This window comes from Pinus tabuliformis, chromosome 5_1 (genome assembly GCF_031772625.1).
Source record: "Pinus tabuliformis cultivar Carrire ecotype Pingquan chromosome 5_1, CPIR1, whole genome shotgun sequence".
NCBI classification, from domain to species: Eukaryota; Viridiplantae; Streptophyta; class Pinopsida; order Pinales; family Pinaceae; genus Pinus; species Pinus tabuliformis.
The window spans coordinates 372,132,061-372,151,082 of record NC_142305.1 but is presented as its reverse complement, the minus strand read 5'-3'; the positions used below and the strand labels follow the sequence as shown (position 1 = coordinate 372,151,082).

Sequence of the window (19,022 nt, the reverse complement as noted above, 5' to 3'; positions counted from 1 at the left end):
TATTGGCAATTGAAAAAGCTGATCCCTCAGAATGACATGTGATATTTGATATTCTTCAAGACTTTGGTCTAGCATCGGGCCTCTTCATAAATCACAACAAGAACATTTTGATCTTAAACAAACCTGAAGTGCCTTGAATACTGGAGATAGAAAACATTTTTGATGTAGAGATCAGACATTTGGATGCCGACTTTAAGTATTTGGGGTTTCTTCTAAAACCAAATGGCTACAATAATAAGGATTGGGCTTGGATACTTCACAATATTGACTTGAGGCTAAATTTGTGATCCACAAATGGATATTGCTTAGAGGACGACTTATCCTCATAAAATTTGTCCTCCACAACATTCCATTTTTTTGGATGCACATTTTCAAAATACCTATGGGTGTAGTCCACAAAATCAACTCTATGGTTTCCAATTTCTATGGGCAAGTACAAAAAAAGATCACAAAATCCATCTTGCTAGTATGGAGATGCTCAACCTCTCGGTCTCTTATGGTGGTTGAAGAATAAAAGATTTGGCTACTTTCAATATGACTCTTCTCCTAAAATGTTTTGGAGGGATGTATGCAGTCAATGACTCTAGCATCAAATCATAAAGGCTAAATATATAAAGCATAGAGAGTGCATTAGTTGGATGTGTGATGGAGCCCCATATCCTCCTAATATTTCACAATCTTGGTGTACTAGTCTTCTCAAGACTAAGTATTGGTTTTTTGCGAACTTCAGATGGGATGTAGGCTTGAGCTCTATCCCGTATATTGGCTTAGGTATGATCTCAGGTATGACTGGCTCTCACCTACTATCTCCTCCACTCATTAATTTTCTCCATAATAAGTGATTTTTTGTGATTAAATACATGGCAGAGATATATCTTTCCTCTTCTTTCTATACTCATTGAAAAGATGTAATTGTGTTTGAGATGCATGATCACTTGATTCAGGAATGGAAATCTTATATATCTATCCTTAAGCTTTTTGGCATAATCCTCTGTTCTAAAGATGAAAAATTGATATGGTTTCGAGGTACTCAGCAAGGAAATGTTATTTTCAGGGAGACATATCAGTTAATCTTCCAACCCTCTAGACTCGTTCAGGACTTCTCTTGGTTCGCACGTGCATGGAAATGGAATTTCCCTCTTAAAATCAAATGCTTTGCCTCATTGATGGTGCATAATATGATTCTCACTTGGGATATTTTGTGAAAAAGGGGCTTTGAGGGTCCAAGCAGATGTGGTCATTGTCTAACTTTCGTAGAGGACACTAACCACCTTTTCATCCATTGCTATTTTTCCACATCGGTTTGGATTTCGGTACTTCATTAGCTTGTTTCACCAATAGATTAGGACCGTTTTGACATTGCCTCTTGCCTTGGTAGATGGTCAGCAAATCAACCTCTCCACATATCATTGGTATTCTTCATCATTTGGGGAATTTGGAAGTTCCATAATGCCCATATATTTGACCATGTGAAACCGAACATCTGGCGGACCAGCTACAAAATTATCTCATTCTATCTGGAATTTTTCTCATCCTCACTTTCTAATTTGAAATGTCCCCCTCCTCCCCTTGACATTTGGTCAGTCTTCCCAGTTGGTTTCTTTGACGGTGCCTCGTCTTTTGGGCTTTGTGGATGCGACATGACTATTCACTTAGAGCCATCACGCTCCTACAAATTTCATTGGAACTATGGCTTTGGATCCAACACCTGTTTTGAGTTACTGGCCTTATAGGGGATCCTTCATTGTGCCACCTAGCTTGGTCTTCGGTAGCTCACTGTTTTTGGACATTCCAAGTCTGTTATTGAGTGGAAAACCATGGGAGGCTCCCTCTTCTCCCCTGTTTTCAAGCCTTGGAAATCTAGAATTAGAGTCCTAATCCCTAAAATTCCAGAACTTCACTATTTCTGAAATCTATCAATCAAAAAATAGTGAAGCTGACCGATTATCTAAGATAGGTTTCTCTTCAACGGCTGACTGCATCTCCTTCTAGTCCTTTGACAATGGCACCCTTCAAGAGGAAGGACAAATTCAAATTAAAGACTTGAACATTCCTGGTCAAAGCTCTTTGTATCCTAGCCTCTCGATAGATTTGATTGTTGGATGTTTGCACGGTCCCCTGCATCATCATTATTTCACTTTCTTTTGAATCGCTGAGGTTTTCAACTCCACATTTTAGTTTTGGATAGATGACTATCTTTTACCTTTGTCGACTTTTTGTCTCTTGGTTTGTAGGAAGAATTTCTTTAGTGTGGTAATGGATCATTGCAAAATTTTCAAAGATGTGGTGGTTTGATCTTGAGGAAAGTTCTCTGTTTTAACATGCTCTATTTTAGATGAAATAATGATATACATATCAATTATTGTTGTAACACTTTTTTTATTAAAAATGGAAAGAGTTTTTCTAATTGAAAAAAAAAGTTGTAAATTTGTGACATGAAATTTTTCTCATTGTTTTATTCTAATGCTCGTATAGTTTGCGGGTTTATCAGCTCAAGGGTTGTACAAAGGCTTGAATTTTCTCTCTATAAGCCAAAGAATTCCTTTTTTTTCGAGGCAGAGAAAACCCCACCCCAAAATTGTGTGCTTCAATTCCCCACCAGATTGTCAAAGATTCTTGCTTATAGGAAGTTGTGAGCTTTTGGTTAGGTATTTCTTCTCGGATCTCCTCACTCATTTTTTTCTTTTTCTTTGTTTTGTCCATAAATGAACCGGTAAATTATTCGATTATAATTATATGCGATTAATAGTTACACTCACTGTGTCTTGCTGGGTTGGGTTTTGAACAGTTCTTGGTGGGTCTTCCCCTCCATCGAACACCATACTAAATAGTAAACTCTTATATTCTTGGATTTTCATGTAGGAAATTCCATTCTTTATCTTTCACTTATTTGTATTCAAGATTATTTAAATTGACAACCCTAGGTTTTTGTCATAGGGCCGAGATTCATGGCTACTATAACACGTCTCTTAGGTAAATTTTGTAGAGAGATCCCCTTAAACATGTTTCCACTTAAACCTTTAATTATTTCACTTTATTACTTCGTCATGATTTAATAATATTTTTGACCCTTGTTATTTGCAGGTCAGTACCATACTCATCTGGAGCTTTACGAGGAACAAGCTTTAGGGTTTGATTCTTAGGAACATATATAAAAAAATAAAAAATATGTAATAGTAAGAATACCTAAAGTTTGATTGTTAGTGTTTTAATTTCATGTCACTGTCTTTGCAGATGCAACAGCCAAGGTAGGAATTTCATAATCAAACCGCCTTCGAAATTTAACGGGGTTTTCCAGCTCTGATGACTGTTTAGGCTGTTTTAACTTGAAAAAAGAATGGACAGGTTGAAAAATTTCATAGCTGTAATTGACGGACAAATTAACCCCAGACCGTCGATTCACCGTTAAATTCCATATTTCATCCCTGGCCTGCATCAATAGTCGGCCTGCAGTACAACATGAGAAAAGTATTGTATTCACATGAAATTCATTTTCATAATTTTTCCATGGATCACGTCACCTCAATCTTTCAAAGTACTTGCTATGCGTTACAATGGGTGGTCTCTGTGTCCAGATGCCATATTTCATCTCCATTACTTTTTAGGAAAAATACTACTTATCAAATTACCAATTTTAAAATAATAAAACAGATAAAAGGAGACTCAATTATTATTATTATATGTCAATTTTAAATGATAGAGCAGCTTTAACGTGATTCAATTATAATCATTTCTTGGCCAGCTTTGAGCACAAGATATGGTTTCCTTCCTTTCGAAGGAAACTACAAAAATTACGACAAAATCTGTCGATCCGGACTCGCCATGACTTTGGAATAATTGGTTTCTATTCCTTTGTTTTATGTAATGCAGTGGTATAATTGTTTTAATTTTTAATTTTTTTTAATATTTTATAGGTAATTTTTTTGAAATTCCTTATAAATTTATTGGAACTTGTGAATTTGATTTTTTATAAATGTATTATGAATTTTTCAAAATTTTAGATTTATTTATAGATTTAGTTTTTTTAGTTTAATTCCTGAGCTTTTAATTTTAAATCAAATATTTTACGTATTACGAGCCTAGCATTCAAATTTGAGATTATTAAAAATAATCTAGATAAAAAAAACAAATTATGAAAGAGAATGGTTAAACAACACATTAACTCCCTAGTGTGCTTTAAAAAAAAAACATTTTACATATAGAAAAGAAAAACAAAACAAACATTTCATTTTTTTAAGGGAGTTGTCTATGAAGGCTGAGGGATTGGTTGGACTGTCAAAACTGGCCGGAATCTAGGTAAAAAAACTTTAAAAAATCTTGTAGACACAGTGTTTGAATCATGTCTTTGATGGTGGAAATGGACCATCAAAAACTTCTAGAACATTTAAAATTTTCACCACTATAATTCAGATTTACAAATATCTTTGCTAGATTTTTTAAAAATATAACCGGAATTTCTATTATTTTCAAGGCAAAAAAACGAGACTACGGCTTTTTTAAGTCATTTAAAAAAAAATGGTAACAAACATTTTATTTTTTAAGTAATTAAAAAGAAAAAGGAAAACGATCCAGGCATTTCCAAACGCGTCCATAGGCACAACATGACAATATTGTACCGAAAAAAGGAGAAGAAAAGTAATAAATCTTGAAAGATAAAAACGCGACGCGTCCATACGCACAAACATGACAATATTGTACCGAAAAAAGAAAGAGGAAAAATAATAAACCTTGAAAGGTGAAAATGCGACGCGTTAATGTTGCACCGACTGCGTTGGATATCCCAGCTTTTCTGGTGGCACTATTTCCGCCGCGTTTGATCGAAATGTTAGAAAGTATACGCTACCCTGTGTTCCTCTCATAAATTTTAGGGTTATATATATGCGCTCCCGTTATATACACTTGTGACTGGTCCATCCTTCAATGTTTATATAGTGAACGATATTCGTTCGATACGCTTCTCAGGCTTTGCAGAAGCGGTGATATATACGCATTTAGGATATCACTAGTTTCCTGCAACAATGTCATTGAGATCGCTATGCCCATTTTCAGCGTGGCTTGTTTTTCTATTCTCTTTGATTGCGTATTTGGCTGCCATCACAAATGCAGCAATCGTCAATTATACCTTCACTGTAAGTTTTCTTATTCGCTATTTGAAGTATTATTTTTTCATACCCATAACTTTGGAAAAACAAAGCCCTCTATACCTATATGCTGAAGTATAACACATCCATGATATTTGTTCTGGGTTCCCGTACAGATCGAACCGAAGATAGTTACCAGGCTTTGCAAGAATTATACAGTTGTCACCGTCAATGGGCAGCTACCAGGTACAACGATTTATGTACATGACGGGGACACTGTTATTGTTGAAACTTATAACAAGGCCGAGTACAATGCCACTGTTCACTGGTATGTCTCTGCAACCTTGATAATCATATTTCAGAACATAACACGTGTGATGCTGTTATGGACAAGTTTGATGATATTGATTATGAGCGTTCCTGTTACATATGTCAGGCATGGAGTGGAGCAGTTGCGTACACCATGGGCTGATGGACCTGCGTATGTTACACAATGCCCCATTCCACCAGGTGGTCATTATACATACAAATTCAACATCACTCGACAAGAAGGAACCGTGTGGTGGCATGCTCATTACTCATGGCTGCGTGCCACGGTGCATGGAGCTTTCGTAATGTATCCTAAGGAGGGAAGCTCATATCCCTTTACTAAACCCTATGCCGAAATTCCTATTATAATAGGTGATGATCTCCTATATGGTTCAATGCACAAAAATTTATATATGCTTCATGGGTTTTAATCGTTAGTATATTGATTCAAAGGTACTATGTTATTGAACAGGAGAATGGTGGAACGATAACCCCATCGCGGTTATAGACGAAGCCATTCGCACAGGTGGTGCGCCCAATATATCCGATGCATACACCATAAATGGACAGCCAGGAGATCTGTTTAACTGCTCTACCTCGGGTAACAAGTTGTTCTTTCTCAAAGACTTCTGTACTCAACTTCTATAAATGGTTGTGTTGAAATTGATCGAAGAATTGTGGATGCAGGAACATTTCGGCTCTCTGTAAAAAGCGGACAAACATACCTTCTGCGTATCGTGAATGCTGCACTCAATAGCGGGCACTTTTTCAAGATAGCAGGACACAAAATTACAGTAGTAGCTGTCGATGCTTGCTACACCAAACCGTACAAAACAGATGTACTTGTTATCTCTGCCGGCCAGACTACAGATGTTCTTATAACGGCCAACCAGCCTGTGGGCAAATACTATATGACCGCCCGAGCATATAACAATCAGGCAGCGGGCGATTTCGATAACACCACTGCTACTGCCATTCTAGAGTATATTGGAGCTCAAAATTCTACGAGTCCAATTTTGCCTAGCCTTCCAGCCTACAACGACACTGATACAGTCACTATATTTAGCAGAGCACTGAGAAGCTTGGCTTCCCAAGAACACCCAGTCGATGTTCCGCAAACTATAGATAAAAGCCTCATCTCCACAGTTGGACTGGGGTTGCTTCCCTGTGAAACTGGAAACACCTGTGAAGGCCCCAACGGAACGCGGCTGAGTGCAAGTATGAACAACATATCGTTCGTAGATCCCACGATCTCGCTGCTTCAAGCTTATTATTTCAACATCAGTGGTGTCTATATGACGGATTTTCCATCAAAACCTGCAGTAAGATTCAACTACACGGGAGACGATATACCGCGAAAATTTTGGATTCCTGATCCGGCAACAAAAGTGAAAGTGCTGGAATACAACTCCACAGTGCAGCTCGTTTTGCAGTCAACAAACATCTTCGTGGCAGAGAACCATCCAATGCATCTTCATGGTTACAACTTTTACTTGGTGGGTGATGGCTACGGGAACTATAACCCAGACACCGACCAGAAAAAGTTTAATCTGGTCGATCCTCCACTGCGCAACACAGTAATCGCTCCAGTGAGCGGGTGGGTTGCCATAAGATTCAAAGCAAGCAATCCAGGTATATAAAAACTTATTCATCTTCTTTTTCTGGAATTCAATTCCATCATATGATAACTTAGATTTCAAGATAAGGAATATCTTGGAATCCAACTTAGATTTCAAGATAAGGAATATCTTGAAATCCCACTGTTAACAGAGATGAATTATTTGATCCTCTCTTTATTGTTAATTCTAGAATATTCCAGAAACCGCCATTTACATTAAAAAATAAAAACCACCCCATATAACCAGCAAACCGTTGTTCTTTGGACAGGAATGTGGTTTCTGCACTGCCATTTGGACGACCATTTCACGTGGGGATTGAATATGGTGTTTCTAGTGAAGAACGGTGGCACTCCTTCCTCAACAATAGAGCCCCCTCCTGCAGACCTCCCCGCGTGCTAGAGAATGAACAAAAGTGATCAGGCCAAAAGGCATCCTGTGGCTGTCAGCAGTGCTTTCCACTAAGTAAGATTTTATAATATAGTGTTATCAGTTATGTCGTGGTAATCAAATCAGGTGTGACATTCTAAATAAACTGTCAATTATTGAGCAAAATTTACCGTTGTATCGATGCAAGCGCTCCAATGTTTTTTATTTATTTATTTATTTTTTAAATATCGCACAGTAATTCTCGTCTTTTTTAATAATTTTTTTCGAACTTTGGTCAAAAATGTGGAAGGAATTTCTTATGATGGTAAGCACGCCTGAAATTTCGAATTTATTTCTTCTGTGAAGTGGAAATGTGGAAGGAATTTCTTGTGATCGTAAACCCGCCTGAAATTTCTAATTTATTTATTCTGTGCAAGTTGAAATGTGATAGGGGAACTTTTATGTAAAGTTTATTTTTTTGTGTTGTTATTTGTATTTTTTTTATAATAATTGGGAGGTAATTTTTGTGTGGTTATATGTATTTTTTATAATAACTGGGACGCAAGCTTTAATTTTGTTATGTTTACATGATGAAAGAGAAAAAAAACTTGCTATAATTAACTAGATTGTCTAACTTGGCTTTTGTCTAAATTACTCATTAAAAAATATTAATGTAACTTAAGTATCAAATTTGTTCTACCGTCAAAATTGACTATTCAAAATTTCTGTTCCCTATAAAGTTCAAAAAGAGGTAAAAAACTCTCTACGGCATCAAATTCCGGGCACAATTGTAAGATTTAGTTGTTTAGTCTATATAATAAGAATTTTTAAAGCATTTTGCTTATTAGATATATTCGTACATTTTAAACCAATAAAAAATACAATCTAATTAAAATAAACCAATTTCAATAGAAAATTATTATTAATATATTACTATAATGATTAATAATGATATAATTATACTTTTTTTTGGGTTATAATTTCGATAATATTGGTTATTAATTATAAATATAATAATAAAATTATTAATTAATTTATAAATATATATTATTATTATCATATAAATTAATAATGCACATAACAACTAAGTATATTACATGTTTAACGATAGTTATATTACTATTTTTTGGGTAAATCAAAGTTTTCTATTCCTTCCTAAGGATTATAATTTTCTTCTTATATACATATATTGTTAATAAATTTCCTTTTTATATACATATATTGTTAATAAATTTCTTATTTTTATTAGATATATTAGGTAACTTGTACATATCTAGGTACATCACAAACTTACAAAATGACTATGTTTTTCATATATAGGTCGACAAAAAATGCTAAAACACCAATAAAACTACACACCAAGCATCATCGAAATCTACAAGAGTAGGATGATCTAGACTCGAGCCATGGGGTGGCAGTGGCTTAAATTCTTTGTGGACATGTCCTTCCATGTGGGACAGTCAAGATTCTAGTTGCTCAAGCTACTCCTGGATGCGTCATTTACTAGCTTGTTGTGCATCTCCCATAAATCCCACTGAATATGATTCATAAAATCCAGTGTATCATTGTGGCCATCCTGCCAAGAACAGTCCAATCACTTTATCAAATTGCTCATCTATCACATGAGGCTGATAACACCTTTCGACAAGTAAGTCATTCCCCCAGAGGGACATGCCAAAGAAACTAATAGGTCCACATGCTCTCCTTGGCTCTGCTTCGATAGTTATTGTTGACTCGGGACCTCCCTTGCTTCCCTACCTCCATATCTCCATCCACGCTGTGGATGCACGTTTAGTTCCTGCCTTAAGATTTCAATTCCTGGAATGAATTTGTTTCCACTACACCAACAAGCCTTATTAATCATCCTTGAGTGCTCTTTTTCCACCTTATGGACCATTTTCACCCATGTTTTGTTTAGCCAAATTATCCGAGATACCCATGAAAATTTCCCGTGAATCTGACCAAAATTGTCTAAGAGTAGCCTCTTCAATGCTACCCAGTTCAACACTAGTATCAAATACTACTTCCAAACACGCCAATGGGTTCACACTCATCCCTTCCTATAAGTCACAAGGAATATGAGGACTACCAGAGCCTAAAGAGCTCTCGCTCCCCAAAACCTCCTAGTATAAATCACCCATAGTGATAACTTAAACAAGCCTCAAGACATAGAGTTCAAGCTAAGGGCAAGTTGCTTCTTTCGAGGAAAGCCACCGTTCACCTCATTTCCAGTTAACCACTTTACCTCACCCTAGATCTTCTGCACTCTATGGCGCTTAAGTCTAAATCTTCGCACAAATCCTCATTCTCCCTCAAGGTTGAGGATGAAAGCCTTCCTCACAAAACACCTCACAATCCCCACTACACAAATGAGCCAATGTTACCTCCTCATACTCCTCCCCATTTTACTTATCTGTCTCTTCCACTGACATGCAACTCGTCATCTGCTCGTATGGTACCACATGCTTTGAAACACACAAACCTACATTAATGCCATAAATAACCATCCTAAGCTAGCTTTGAAGTACACAACCTCCTGCATATTTCCCATTGTTGTGACATGGTTTACTTAATTTCCAAGTAGGGTCGTGAGTTGGAAAATCCCATCCTCAATACCCAAATATCTTTGTTGTGCCACTCCCATTGGGGAACTTCTTTCCACATCCAGGATTCTATCCATCTCTTCAATCTAGTTGCATTGAGCCAATATCAACCATGTTGATGAATAATCTAGATCTCGTTCACTACTTCTGTAGTTTGTTAAGAGATCAGTCACTTTATTGTCGAATGTCCAAGAATGAGACATTATCACATAGAGAAAGGATAATATCAAGGCCTGGATCTAAGACATTAAAAGCTACAACCACCAACTACTAACAACCTTTGTCACTAGTACCCGTGGATTAATTTTTGGATTGCTTCCATTGTGACTTTGGAGAGCCCATTGATTTGGATCTTTGAGTACCCCACTTCTCTTACAATTCTAAGTCCTCTTTCTAAGGCCACAAACTTAGTTACATTATCACTTGCATAGCCAAAGTGTCCAAAATATATCTGCATGACATCCCCTAAGTCATCTCGAAATATACCTCTCAATCCTACAGTCCTAGGATTGCCTTTGGAAACCCCGTTATTCATTTTTATGAACCCCATCAAAGGAGGAGTATAACTATCAATGGAAGCTCTTGCTTAAGGGGGGCACTACATATTCCTTTAGATCACCATCTCTTAAGTTATTTTTAAATCTCTTAAGGTTATCTCCTCTAGCTGATCCATTTTCCAATCGTTAAGATTTTTACAATTTGAAGAGGATGGTCTCTTTTAAGTTTTTCTTCATGGTTTTCCACATGTGGTCTAGTGATGGTTGTTGATATTTAAATATAGTGTGATTTATCTCTTTCCATACATTTCAAAGAAGGAATCCCATGACTAAGATCTAGGCTTTATGCACCACCGACTATTAAAGAGGAACATGCGTCATGTTTCCAAGGTTTCTCTGAGATCGTTTGGTGATCAATCTAGATGTCCAAAGAGATGGAGGACTCTGTTCCACAAATCCTTGATGAACGAAGATGATTTTAGCATTTGTTCCATGGTCTCTTCCTGAAGCCTATAGAGATGGCAATAAGAAGGGCCAATGAAACCTTTTTTTGGAAGCATATCTCATGTTAGAAATGTGTGCCTTCCAATTAGCCATAAGAAATAGGCTACTTCCGACCATAATTTTCCTGATCATATACGCTACCACAGAGAATATTGATAAAATTCATGATGAACGACCATGATTTTGCACCCTTCATGATGAAAATTCCTTTTAACTTATACCCCCATCTTAATTTATCAGGATCTTATTCTATTTGTATTTGCCCTTCTTATAAATTGGAGCTAACAATTTCCAAGCTTGCATAGCTTGGTCATAAGGCCAATGTACCTGTGATTTCCGTTCATGCCATTTATATTGTGGGGAAGGGTCTATCCATAAATATGTCACCGAATTGGTGCCCTGAGCTGTTTTAGAGACTCACAACTACCTTAGTTCCTCTCTAATGTCCAATCTAGCGAGTTGTTGCCAAGCTTCACTCCAAAACCTCGTTGATCATCCATTAATTATCTCTGAGAACAGATGATCTATAATAAGAGCTCTATTTTATTGTGTTAGGTTCCATATTGGTGACCCCCAGGGAAATATTGGTATCCTCAATTTCTCCTCTTACGTACTATCTAGGCTATGTTTGTGGTCCCATATTTTCTTCCATGACTTCTTTCCTCCTTGAAACCATCTCCACCATAGTTTTTATCCTAACGCTTTGTTGATAATTATTGGATCCCACACTCCTAGACCCCCTCTCAATTTTGGTAGATAAAATTTATACCATGACACTAAATCCCATTTCTTCCCTTGATCCACTCCTTTCCATAAGAAATTTCTAAAGCTTGAGACAATATCCTTGTGCACCATTTTCAAGGTCGACGAAATTAATGATTGATACACCAAGAGAGCTTGGAGGACTGATTTTAATAAGGCAACTAGACCTACTAGGTTCAATGAGAAAAAATTCCAATTGGCCAATATTATGTGGTCCAACATGTCGTTCCAACAAGAAGCCTTCAGAGAATTTGTTACTAATAGGATGCCTAGGTACTTGGTAGGAAGACTACTAGTCTGAAAGACCATAGTCCAAGCCAAATGAGCTTGAACTTATCTACGAGTGTGGAAAAAATATATGTTCGATTTGTTCCCATTTATTTGGGGTTCATGATGCATCCTAAAAGTCAGACTAAATGAGAGAATAACATTGAGTATCATAAAAAGAGGGCTACTTGAATATAATATTGTCATTAACAAAATGTTGATCCGTGATTTGGAGATCTTTCCCCAATAACTAGATCCCTTTAATATCCCTATTATTAGTTGTTTCTTTAATGTAACACCCCAATCCCTACATTACCAGAATTAATAGAAAGGGGGATAAGGGATCCCCTTGTCTCAATCGCTTTTCTCCACGAAAGGTTCTCTTGGGGGACCCATTGAACAAAATTGAGAAGAATGGAGTGGAAAGAAGGGATTGGATCAATTTTATCCATTGAGGTGAAAACCCAAATGCTTCCAACACCCTAAGCAAATATCTCCATTTTAACCAATCATATGCTTTTGATATGTTTAGTTTAATGATCATACCCAACTTTTTAACTTTCCAAATAGAGTGAATACTTCATTAACCATAATGATACCATCCAAGATCTTTCAGCCCTCTACGAATCTAGTCTCCTCTAAGGAAATAATTTGATGCAACAACGACTTGAGTCTCTTCACGATGATTAAGGAGATTCCTTTTTATATCACATTGCATAGCATTATGGGGAAAAATCTGTTGGTGTCAGTATATTTTCCTTCTTTGAGAATTTATTTCAAGAAGGTAGCAATGAGACTGGACCAAACTTGTTACTGCTTCCTAGATTCTTCAACTAGTGCATGGATTTCATTATCCAAGAAGTGCCACCATGTGTTGAAGAAATATGTATTTAAATCGTCAGGGCCTGGTAATTTATTATTTGGCATCCCTCTTATTACCTCTTAAACCTATACATAAGAGAACCCCCTCATCAATGCTAAATTATGCTCAACATCAACTATATTAGGGATGAAAGAGTAAACATATTGATTGCCTCCTCTCTATTTTATTTCGGATCCACCAATAGATTCTAGATTTAGGAAAACAACTCTTCCTCCATCTCCTCATGCTATAACAGTCTATGTCCTTCTTGTGACTCTAAAGAGAATATTTGGTTATGATGTAGATGATTGATCATGGCATTGTGGATAAAATTTGTATTTCTCTCACCTTCCCTTAGCCATTGGACTTTTGATTTTTTACACCGAAGGGTATTTTCTTGCTTCTTCCATTGTTCCAGTTTAGTAATGATCCATCATTCTTCTATCAAAATTTTTGATATCCCCTCTCTAATGATTTCTTGCTGAATCTTTTCCATCCTAGCTTCTAACTTGTATTTTTCAAGATGGATGTTGCCAAATTATGGTTGGTCCCAATATTGTTTGATCTTCAGGTTTAGTCATTTTAGTTTAACTTGGAATGTTTCCTTCAAGCTCCATCCATGCACATCAATTGCCTTTCACCATGCTTCTAGTTTTTCAATGAAGTCTTATCTTTAAATCTAAAACTTTTCAAATATGAAAGGTCGATTTTGTGGGGCCATTTTTAAATCTAATTCTAAGTGTATGGGCCAATGATAAGAGCCTATATAGGGGATAATAGAGGCTTCTATATACATATCTCTCCCCAACAAGCCTTCTAATAGGAAAAATTGATTTAATCGCAAGACTGTCTGGTGCATTCCTCCCCAGTTGTTAGGCCATGTAAAGAGGTCATTGTTCATACCTATATCTGCTATCTATAGATCTTGGATTACCTCATAGAACATTTGAATCCACTGGTCGAGATGGAGAATGACTCCTTTATTCTTCTGTAATCGTATTATCATATTGGAAACCTTGCCAGTATCCAACATGTGTTCATATGGATGCTTATCAAGTGATGTAGATTGTTCATAAACCCCTTTTTGTCCCCCAGGACTAATAGGCCATAGACTGTTGTTAGGAAGATATCCTCTTGCTCCCTATTACATTAGACAACTATATTCTGCATAATATATTGGGGAAAGCTACCCAATATTGGAATATCACTACTCCTAGATTCCAAACTACCACTAAACTACTTGCATTCTTGTGGGCATCGATGCCCATAGATGCACTACCCTCCAACATGTTCCCATGATTTCCCCTATTCTCTCACTTGAAACCTTAGTTTCCTGAAGAAGAATTATGTATGACTTTTCTTTATCTATTCCTTATTTTAGGCACCTCACCTTGCACTTATTGTTGAGGCCTCAAATATTTCACGAGATTAATTTTAATGGGGATATGGAGAGATGAGTGGGAAGTGTGCCGTTATTTCATTAATTTGTCTTGATTTAGTGAAGAATTCCCCAGCTTTTTAGATTACCTCCCTTGTCAAGTTTCTTCTTTTGCGGTCGTGTTCACTTTTATTTTGGTTTTCCGGTCTTCTTAGGTGAGGTTTGAGGCTGCTTTTGCCGCAATTTTATATACAATAGATAAAAGTGTTGGATCTGTGCTACATGAATATTTGTGGCCTCCACCCTTGCACAAGTTTTAAGAAACTCAACCATGGTCCTTTCATCTGATCTAAGGGTTTCACTCCAATCTTACGCCTCCAAGATCAATATGGTATTGGCCAATAACTTCTTTAGATTTGGCATCTCAGACAACATTTTCGGTGCCTTTCTCTTTAGCATTGATCTTTCCTTTGGATCGCTACCTGAACATCTACCTCCATGGATTTATTCTATGGCTAGAGTAGTTGGATCACACCCTTCGTTGTCTCCTACAATTGCTCTAATGTCGAGAACTTATTGTTGGGAAATGGAAACTGCTTTTCTGTCACTTTCTCAGTCATTGCCTTTCCTTGTTGGTTCCGAGAAGAATGATTCCTTTTATTTATCACCTCCTAGAAACCCCCTTGGAAGGTGTTGTTATAGGTCTCCTTATTGTCCACCTAGTCAGCGGATAATCCCTTAAAAAATGCCCATATTCATGGCACCTTTTTTATTTGAAAGGTACATGCTCATAATCAAGCTGTTGAGTCTCGATCTCATCTTGGTACTCAATATCAATGGATTCTAGAAAAGGTTTTGAAATGTTCATATATAGACATGTTCTTGCACAAGATGTTTGTCTCCTCCTCTTTGTTATATTTCAGACTTTCAAAAATTCCACAATGAAGTCCTTGATACCTTCAAGGATATCAAGTTCCCCAAAATCCTCTAGTAGAGAGAAAATTTGAACCCACAATGGGGTTGCTAGGAATTTATCCTCTTCTGGATCATAGCAAGCTTCCTAGTATCTCATGAATAGCCCAACATTGTTCATGAAATAAGGCCCATTTTCGAAGACACTTTTCTGGTCTTCTAGATTTACAAAAGCTTATGTGACAAAGCCTTTGGTTCATAGTCTTAGTTCAATGGGTCCATTTGGCTTCCATTTCAATTGAATCCACTTCACTGGATCTTGCTCCTTAGGTTAAAGTCCCATAAACTAGCAGATCAACACATGATCATTAATAAACTACCTTGAATTCTCCAACTAGTTGTTCGAGATGAGTAATTCACGGATTTCTGTTGCCTTTGGGAGGCTTCACTCCTTCAGTTACGTCTCCCATTGGGCCCCCAACATTGGGGGTTCCTTATTTTCCCCATTCACTCTAGCTGAACTCATTCTTCTTGGCGAGGGTTTGTAGCTACCTGAAGCTACATTGCTATAGGAGGGAATTACACCCCTCCCCGAGCAACTGATTTTGTGACCAATAAAAGGATGTCGTACTAGATCTCAAATTCGAAAAAACCTCGCTTCTATGCTTCTAAAAAGCTTCTTTAAACTGGATTTTCTGTAAAATCTTAGATTTTCTTCAGAGAAGCTCTTAAGCAACATATGGTTCTCATTACTTACTAATAGTTACACAACCATTCCATATAAAGCTTGAATGTGGCGCTTCCAATGTAGAATAGTTCACTCTATGTAAATTACTACTTCACATAGAAATATCTTATAATATATCTTATTAAGTTTAATAAATTAATATTAATATCATAAATAATGGAAAGCACTATTAATATGTAAATATTATTTAATTTAATTAACATTGCTATAGAAGGGAATTACATCCCTCCCCAAGGAGCTGATCTTGTGACCAATAAAAGGATGTCGTACTAGATCTCAGATTTGGCAAAACCTCACTTCTATGCTTCTAAAAAACTTCTTTAAACTGGATTTTCTGTAAAATCTTAGATTTTCTTCAGAGAAGCCCTTTAGCAACATATGGTTCTCATTACTTACTAATAGTTACACAACCATTCATGAACCACACTCGCTTGGTTCGAAACACGTCGACAAATGAATTCTGATGTGCTTATGGCCGAAAACCTATCTTAAAAGTCTTAAAAATCTTGATATAAATCACAAAAGCCTTAATTCCATACAAATATATTATTTTAAATAATAAATGATTTTTTTCTTTTAATTTAGTATTTTTAATTATTATATTTATAGAAAAAAATATTTTGAATTTATAATTAATTTTGTTGAAAAATATTATTTATTTTATTATTTTTAATCATTATATATGTTTATAATTTATATTATATTATTTTTAAAAAATTTCTATAGATAATTTTATAAGTAAATATAATGACATAAAATTATATAGTTAGTCTATGATTTCAATTTTTTATATAAAAATAATAAATATATTTATAATAATATTCCTTATCACCCTTTTATTATAAATTTTCAAATCCATAAATTTTAATTTAATTAAAAAAATATTATAAATTACATTCTCTTTTTCATTTTAAAAGATAAATTAATTTTAAAAATATTCGAACACATCATCTATACTTCTGGTCTCAGTGGACGTTAAAAACCATCATCATCATCATCATCATCATCATATAAAATTAAAAATTAAATATAATTTTCTTAGTAATTATTATGATAAAATATAAATATTTTTTTGGGGTGATAAAAGATAAAAAATAGACTTCGTTTACAAATTAAATATATATTTATCTTCATTTTTTACTTGATGAAAAGTTTAGTGATTAAAAAAACCTCGTGACGAGAATCCTATATCTAGGGACGCAACACTCGTTTACCAGTTTGCAAGCAAACTAACTAACGAAGAGGAATAAAAGAGAAAAGAGAAAAATTATGAGTAGTTTATATGTGAGATTTTTTAAAAGTTTATTGAATTTTTTTTTTGATCTAATTTGTTTAGAATTTGGAAGAGATTCATTATAATCACAAGTTTGATAAATGAATTTTGTATAATTAAAGTGTCTCAATTTCTTTTTAAATGTTGAATTCATATATGTTATAAAAAAAATCAGTTTAAACAACACAAATCAAGATTTAATCACAAATTGTTTCACCTAATTCCAACCAAAAAATCTCACTTAAAAACAATTCTGAGAAATTTTATTTTTTTGATAAGTTGACTCATTACTTTATACCCAACATTTTGAAATAATAACCTTGAAACCATAAGAGCCCATCACCATATATTCTATAAACTTACCCAATTAATAAAATAGAATTTTACATTAATTTAAAATTCATTTTAACTATTTATAATGCAAAAGTAGTTTTTTGTGAGTACTGGTTTTTCCACTTATTTTTTTTAATATTTTACATATTTTTAAAAAGATTTTACATTAATTTAAATTTTCTTTTAAGTATTCCTACAAAAACGATTCCTCTAGCTAGTTTGGGGTGAGCACCATAGGTCATAAAAGAAGGCAAATTACCTTCCAAGGGCTAGCCTGCATGTTTGGTCGTACATCTAAATTTAGAAGCCGTGTGAACTAGCTTGTGGAATATTGTAGTGCTTTTGTGTTCAATCATGTTGAGCTCAGAGGTAGCGTAATTGGCTTGGATGCAGAACTACAATGGAATTTCAGGCTTTTTTTATGGAAAGTAATGGAGAATTATTACAATATAATGAAAAATGGTGGATGGATAAGGCAGAGAAAACAAGGTTTGATATTGGCTACATGCATATAACCCATCAATCATATATAGTGGGAAGTTAAGGTGGTGTTGTGGGTTCATGAACGATGGTCCATGGAATCTTTGAGAAATGTAGGACTGAAATTTTTCTCCACTTGGAAACTCTTTAATAAATCATTTCACTCATTGGGACAACTTACCATAGTTGCGTTTCCAGGTTCAGTGTTATTGTCATTTCTATTTGGAATTATGCTTCAATTTTGAAAATCTTCCTTATAGCATTGAATTTCGAATTTAGATTTATGGGATTCTAGTTTTTGGTCACTTACTTGGGAAGAATTATTCAAGGGGGCTTATTTTTCTTTTCCTCCCTGTTGTAGCGGCTACAACCACCCTCCAAAATTTTTCCTTATCTTCGTTTTGGAGCCTCCCTTCCAACCTTCACACAATAGGTCTTATTTCGGCAAGTACACAAGCTTCAGTGTTTTGCTTGCAAAAAGGCAGCCTATCGATCATAGCTCGATGCATTCCCCTCACATGCTGATCACCCAGACTTGGTCTAGCTACAGGCTGAGTAGTTCCCTCCAGAAATTGCGCAATCCTGTCTGGAAGCCTGCTAGCCTCCAGAATTGCACAATTTTGCCAGTCAACCGTCACAGAGAAAATTGGGCAATTTTCCCCACTAGGGCTTCTCAGCCCAGAATTTGCGCAAATCTGGGGAGCAGTTAGCTGCTCTGCGCAGAAATTGCAGAAATCTCCTAGGTAGCCAGCCAAGCTCCCAGTTAGAAATGCGCATTTTCTCCTAGCAGTCGAGCAGTCTCTTGCATGTGCAACTGAGTTGACCGGTTCCCTCCAGGACCGAGCAAAACTGAATTGCATGCATGGGCTGCTTCTCCCAAGGCAGCATGCAAAGGCATCCCTTGTTTCAGGGATCTATGTTTAGCAATTAGAAGTTACATGCAAGGATCATTTCAGAAACCTCCCACCAAATGTCACTTTCCCTAGATTTGTGGCATGTGCATCACAACCTCGATGTTATCAAAACTC

General features: G+C 35.8%; 1 protein-coding gene across 1 annotated transcript; it reads left to right on the top strand.

Annotated features, from left to right (window-relative positions):
- Nucleotides 1-5,018: 5,018 nt before the first annotated feature.
- Nucleotides 5,019-7,541, top strand: LOC149165000 (laccase-12-like). Its single transcript, XM_089429680.1, has 6 exons — nucleotides 5,019-5,129; nucleotides 5,258-5,409; nucleotides 5,518-5,762; nucleotides 5,863-5,991; nucleotides 6,078-7,022; nucleotides 7,278-7,541. The coding sequence occupies exons 1-6, from the start codon at nucleotides 5,019-5,021 to the stop codon at nucleotides 7,406-7,408; spliced, it is 1,713 nt and encodes a 570-aa protein (XP_089285806.1). The 3' UTR covers nucleotides 7,409-7,541.
- The last annotated feature ends 11,481 nt before the right edge of the window (nucleotides 7,542-19,022 follow it).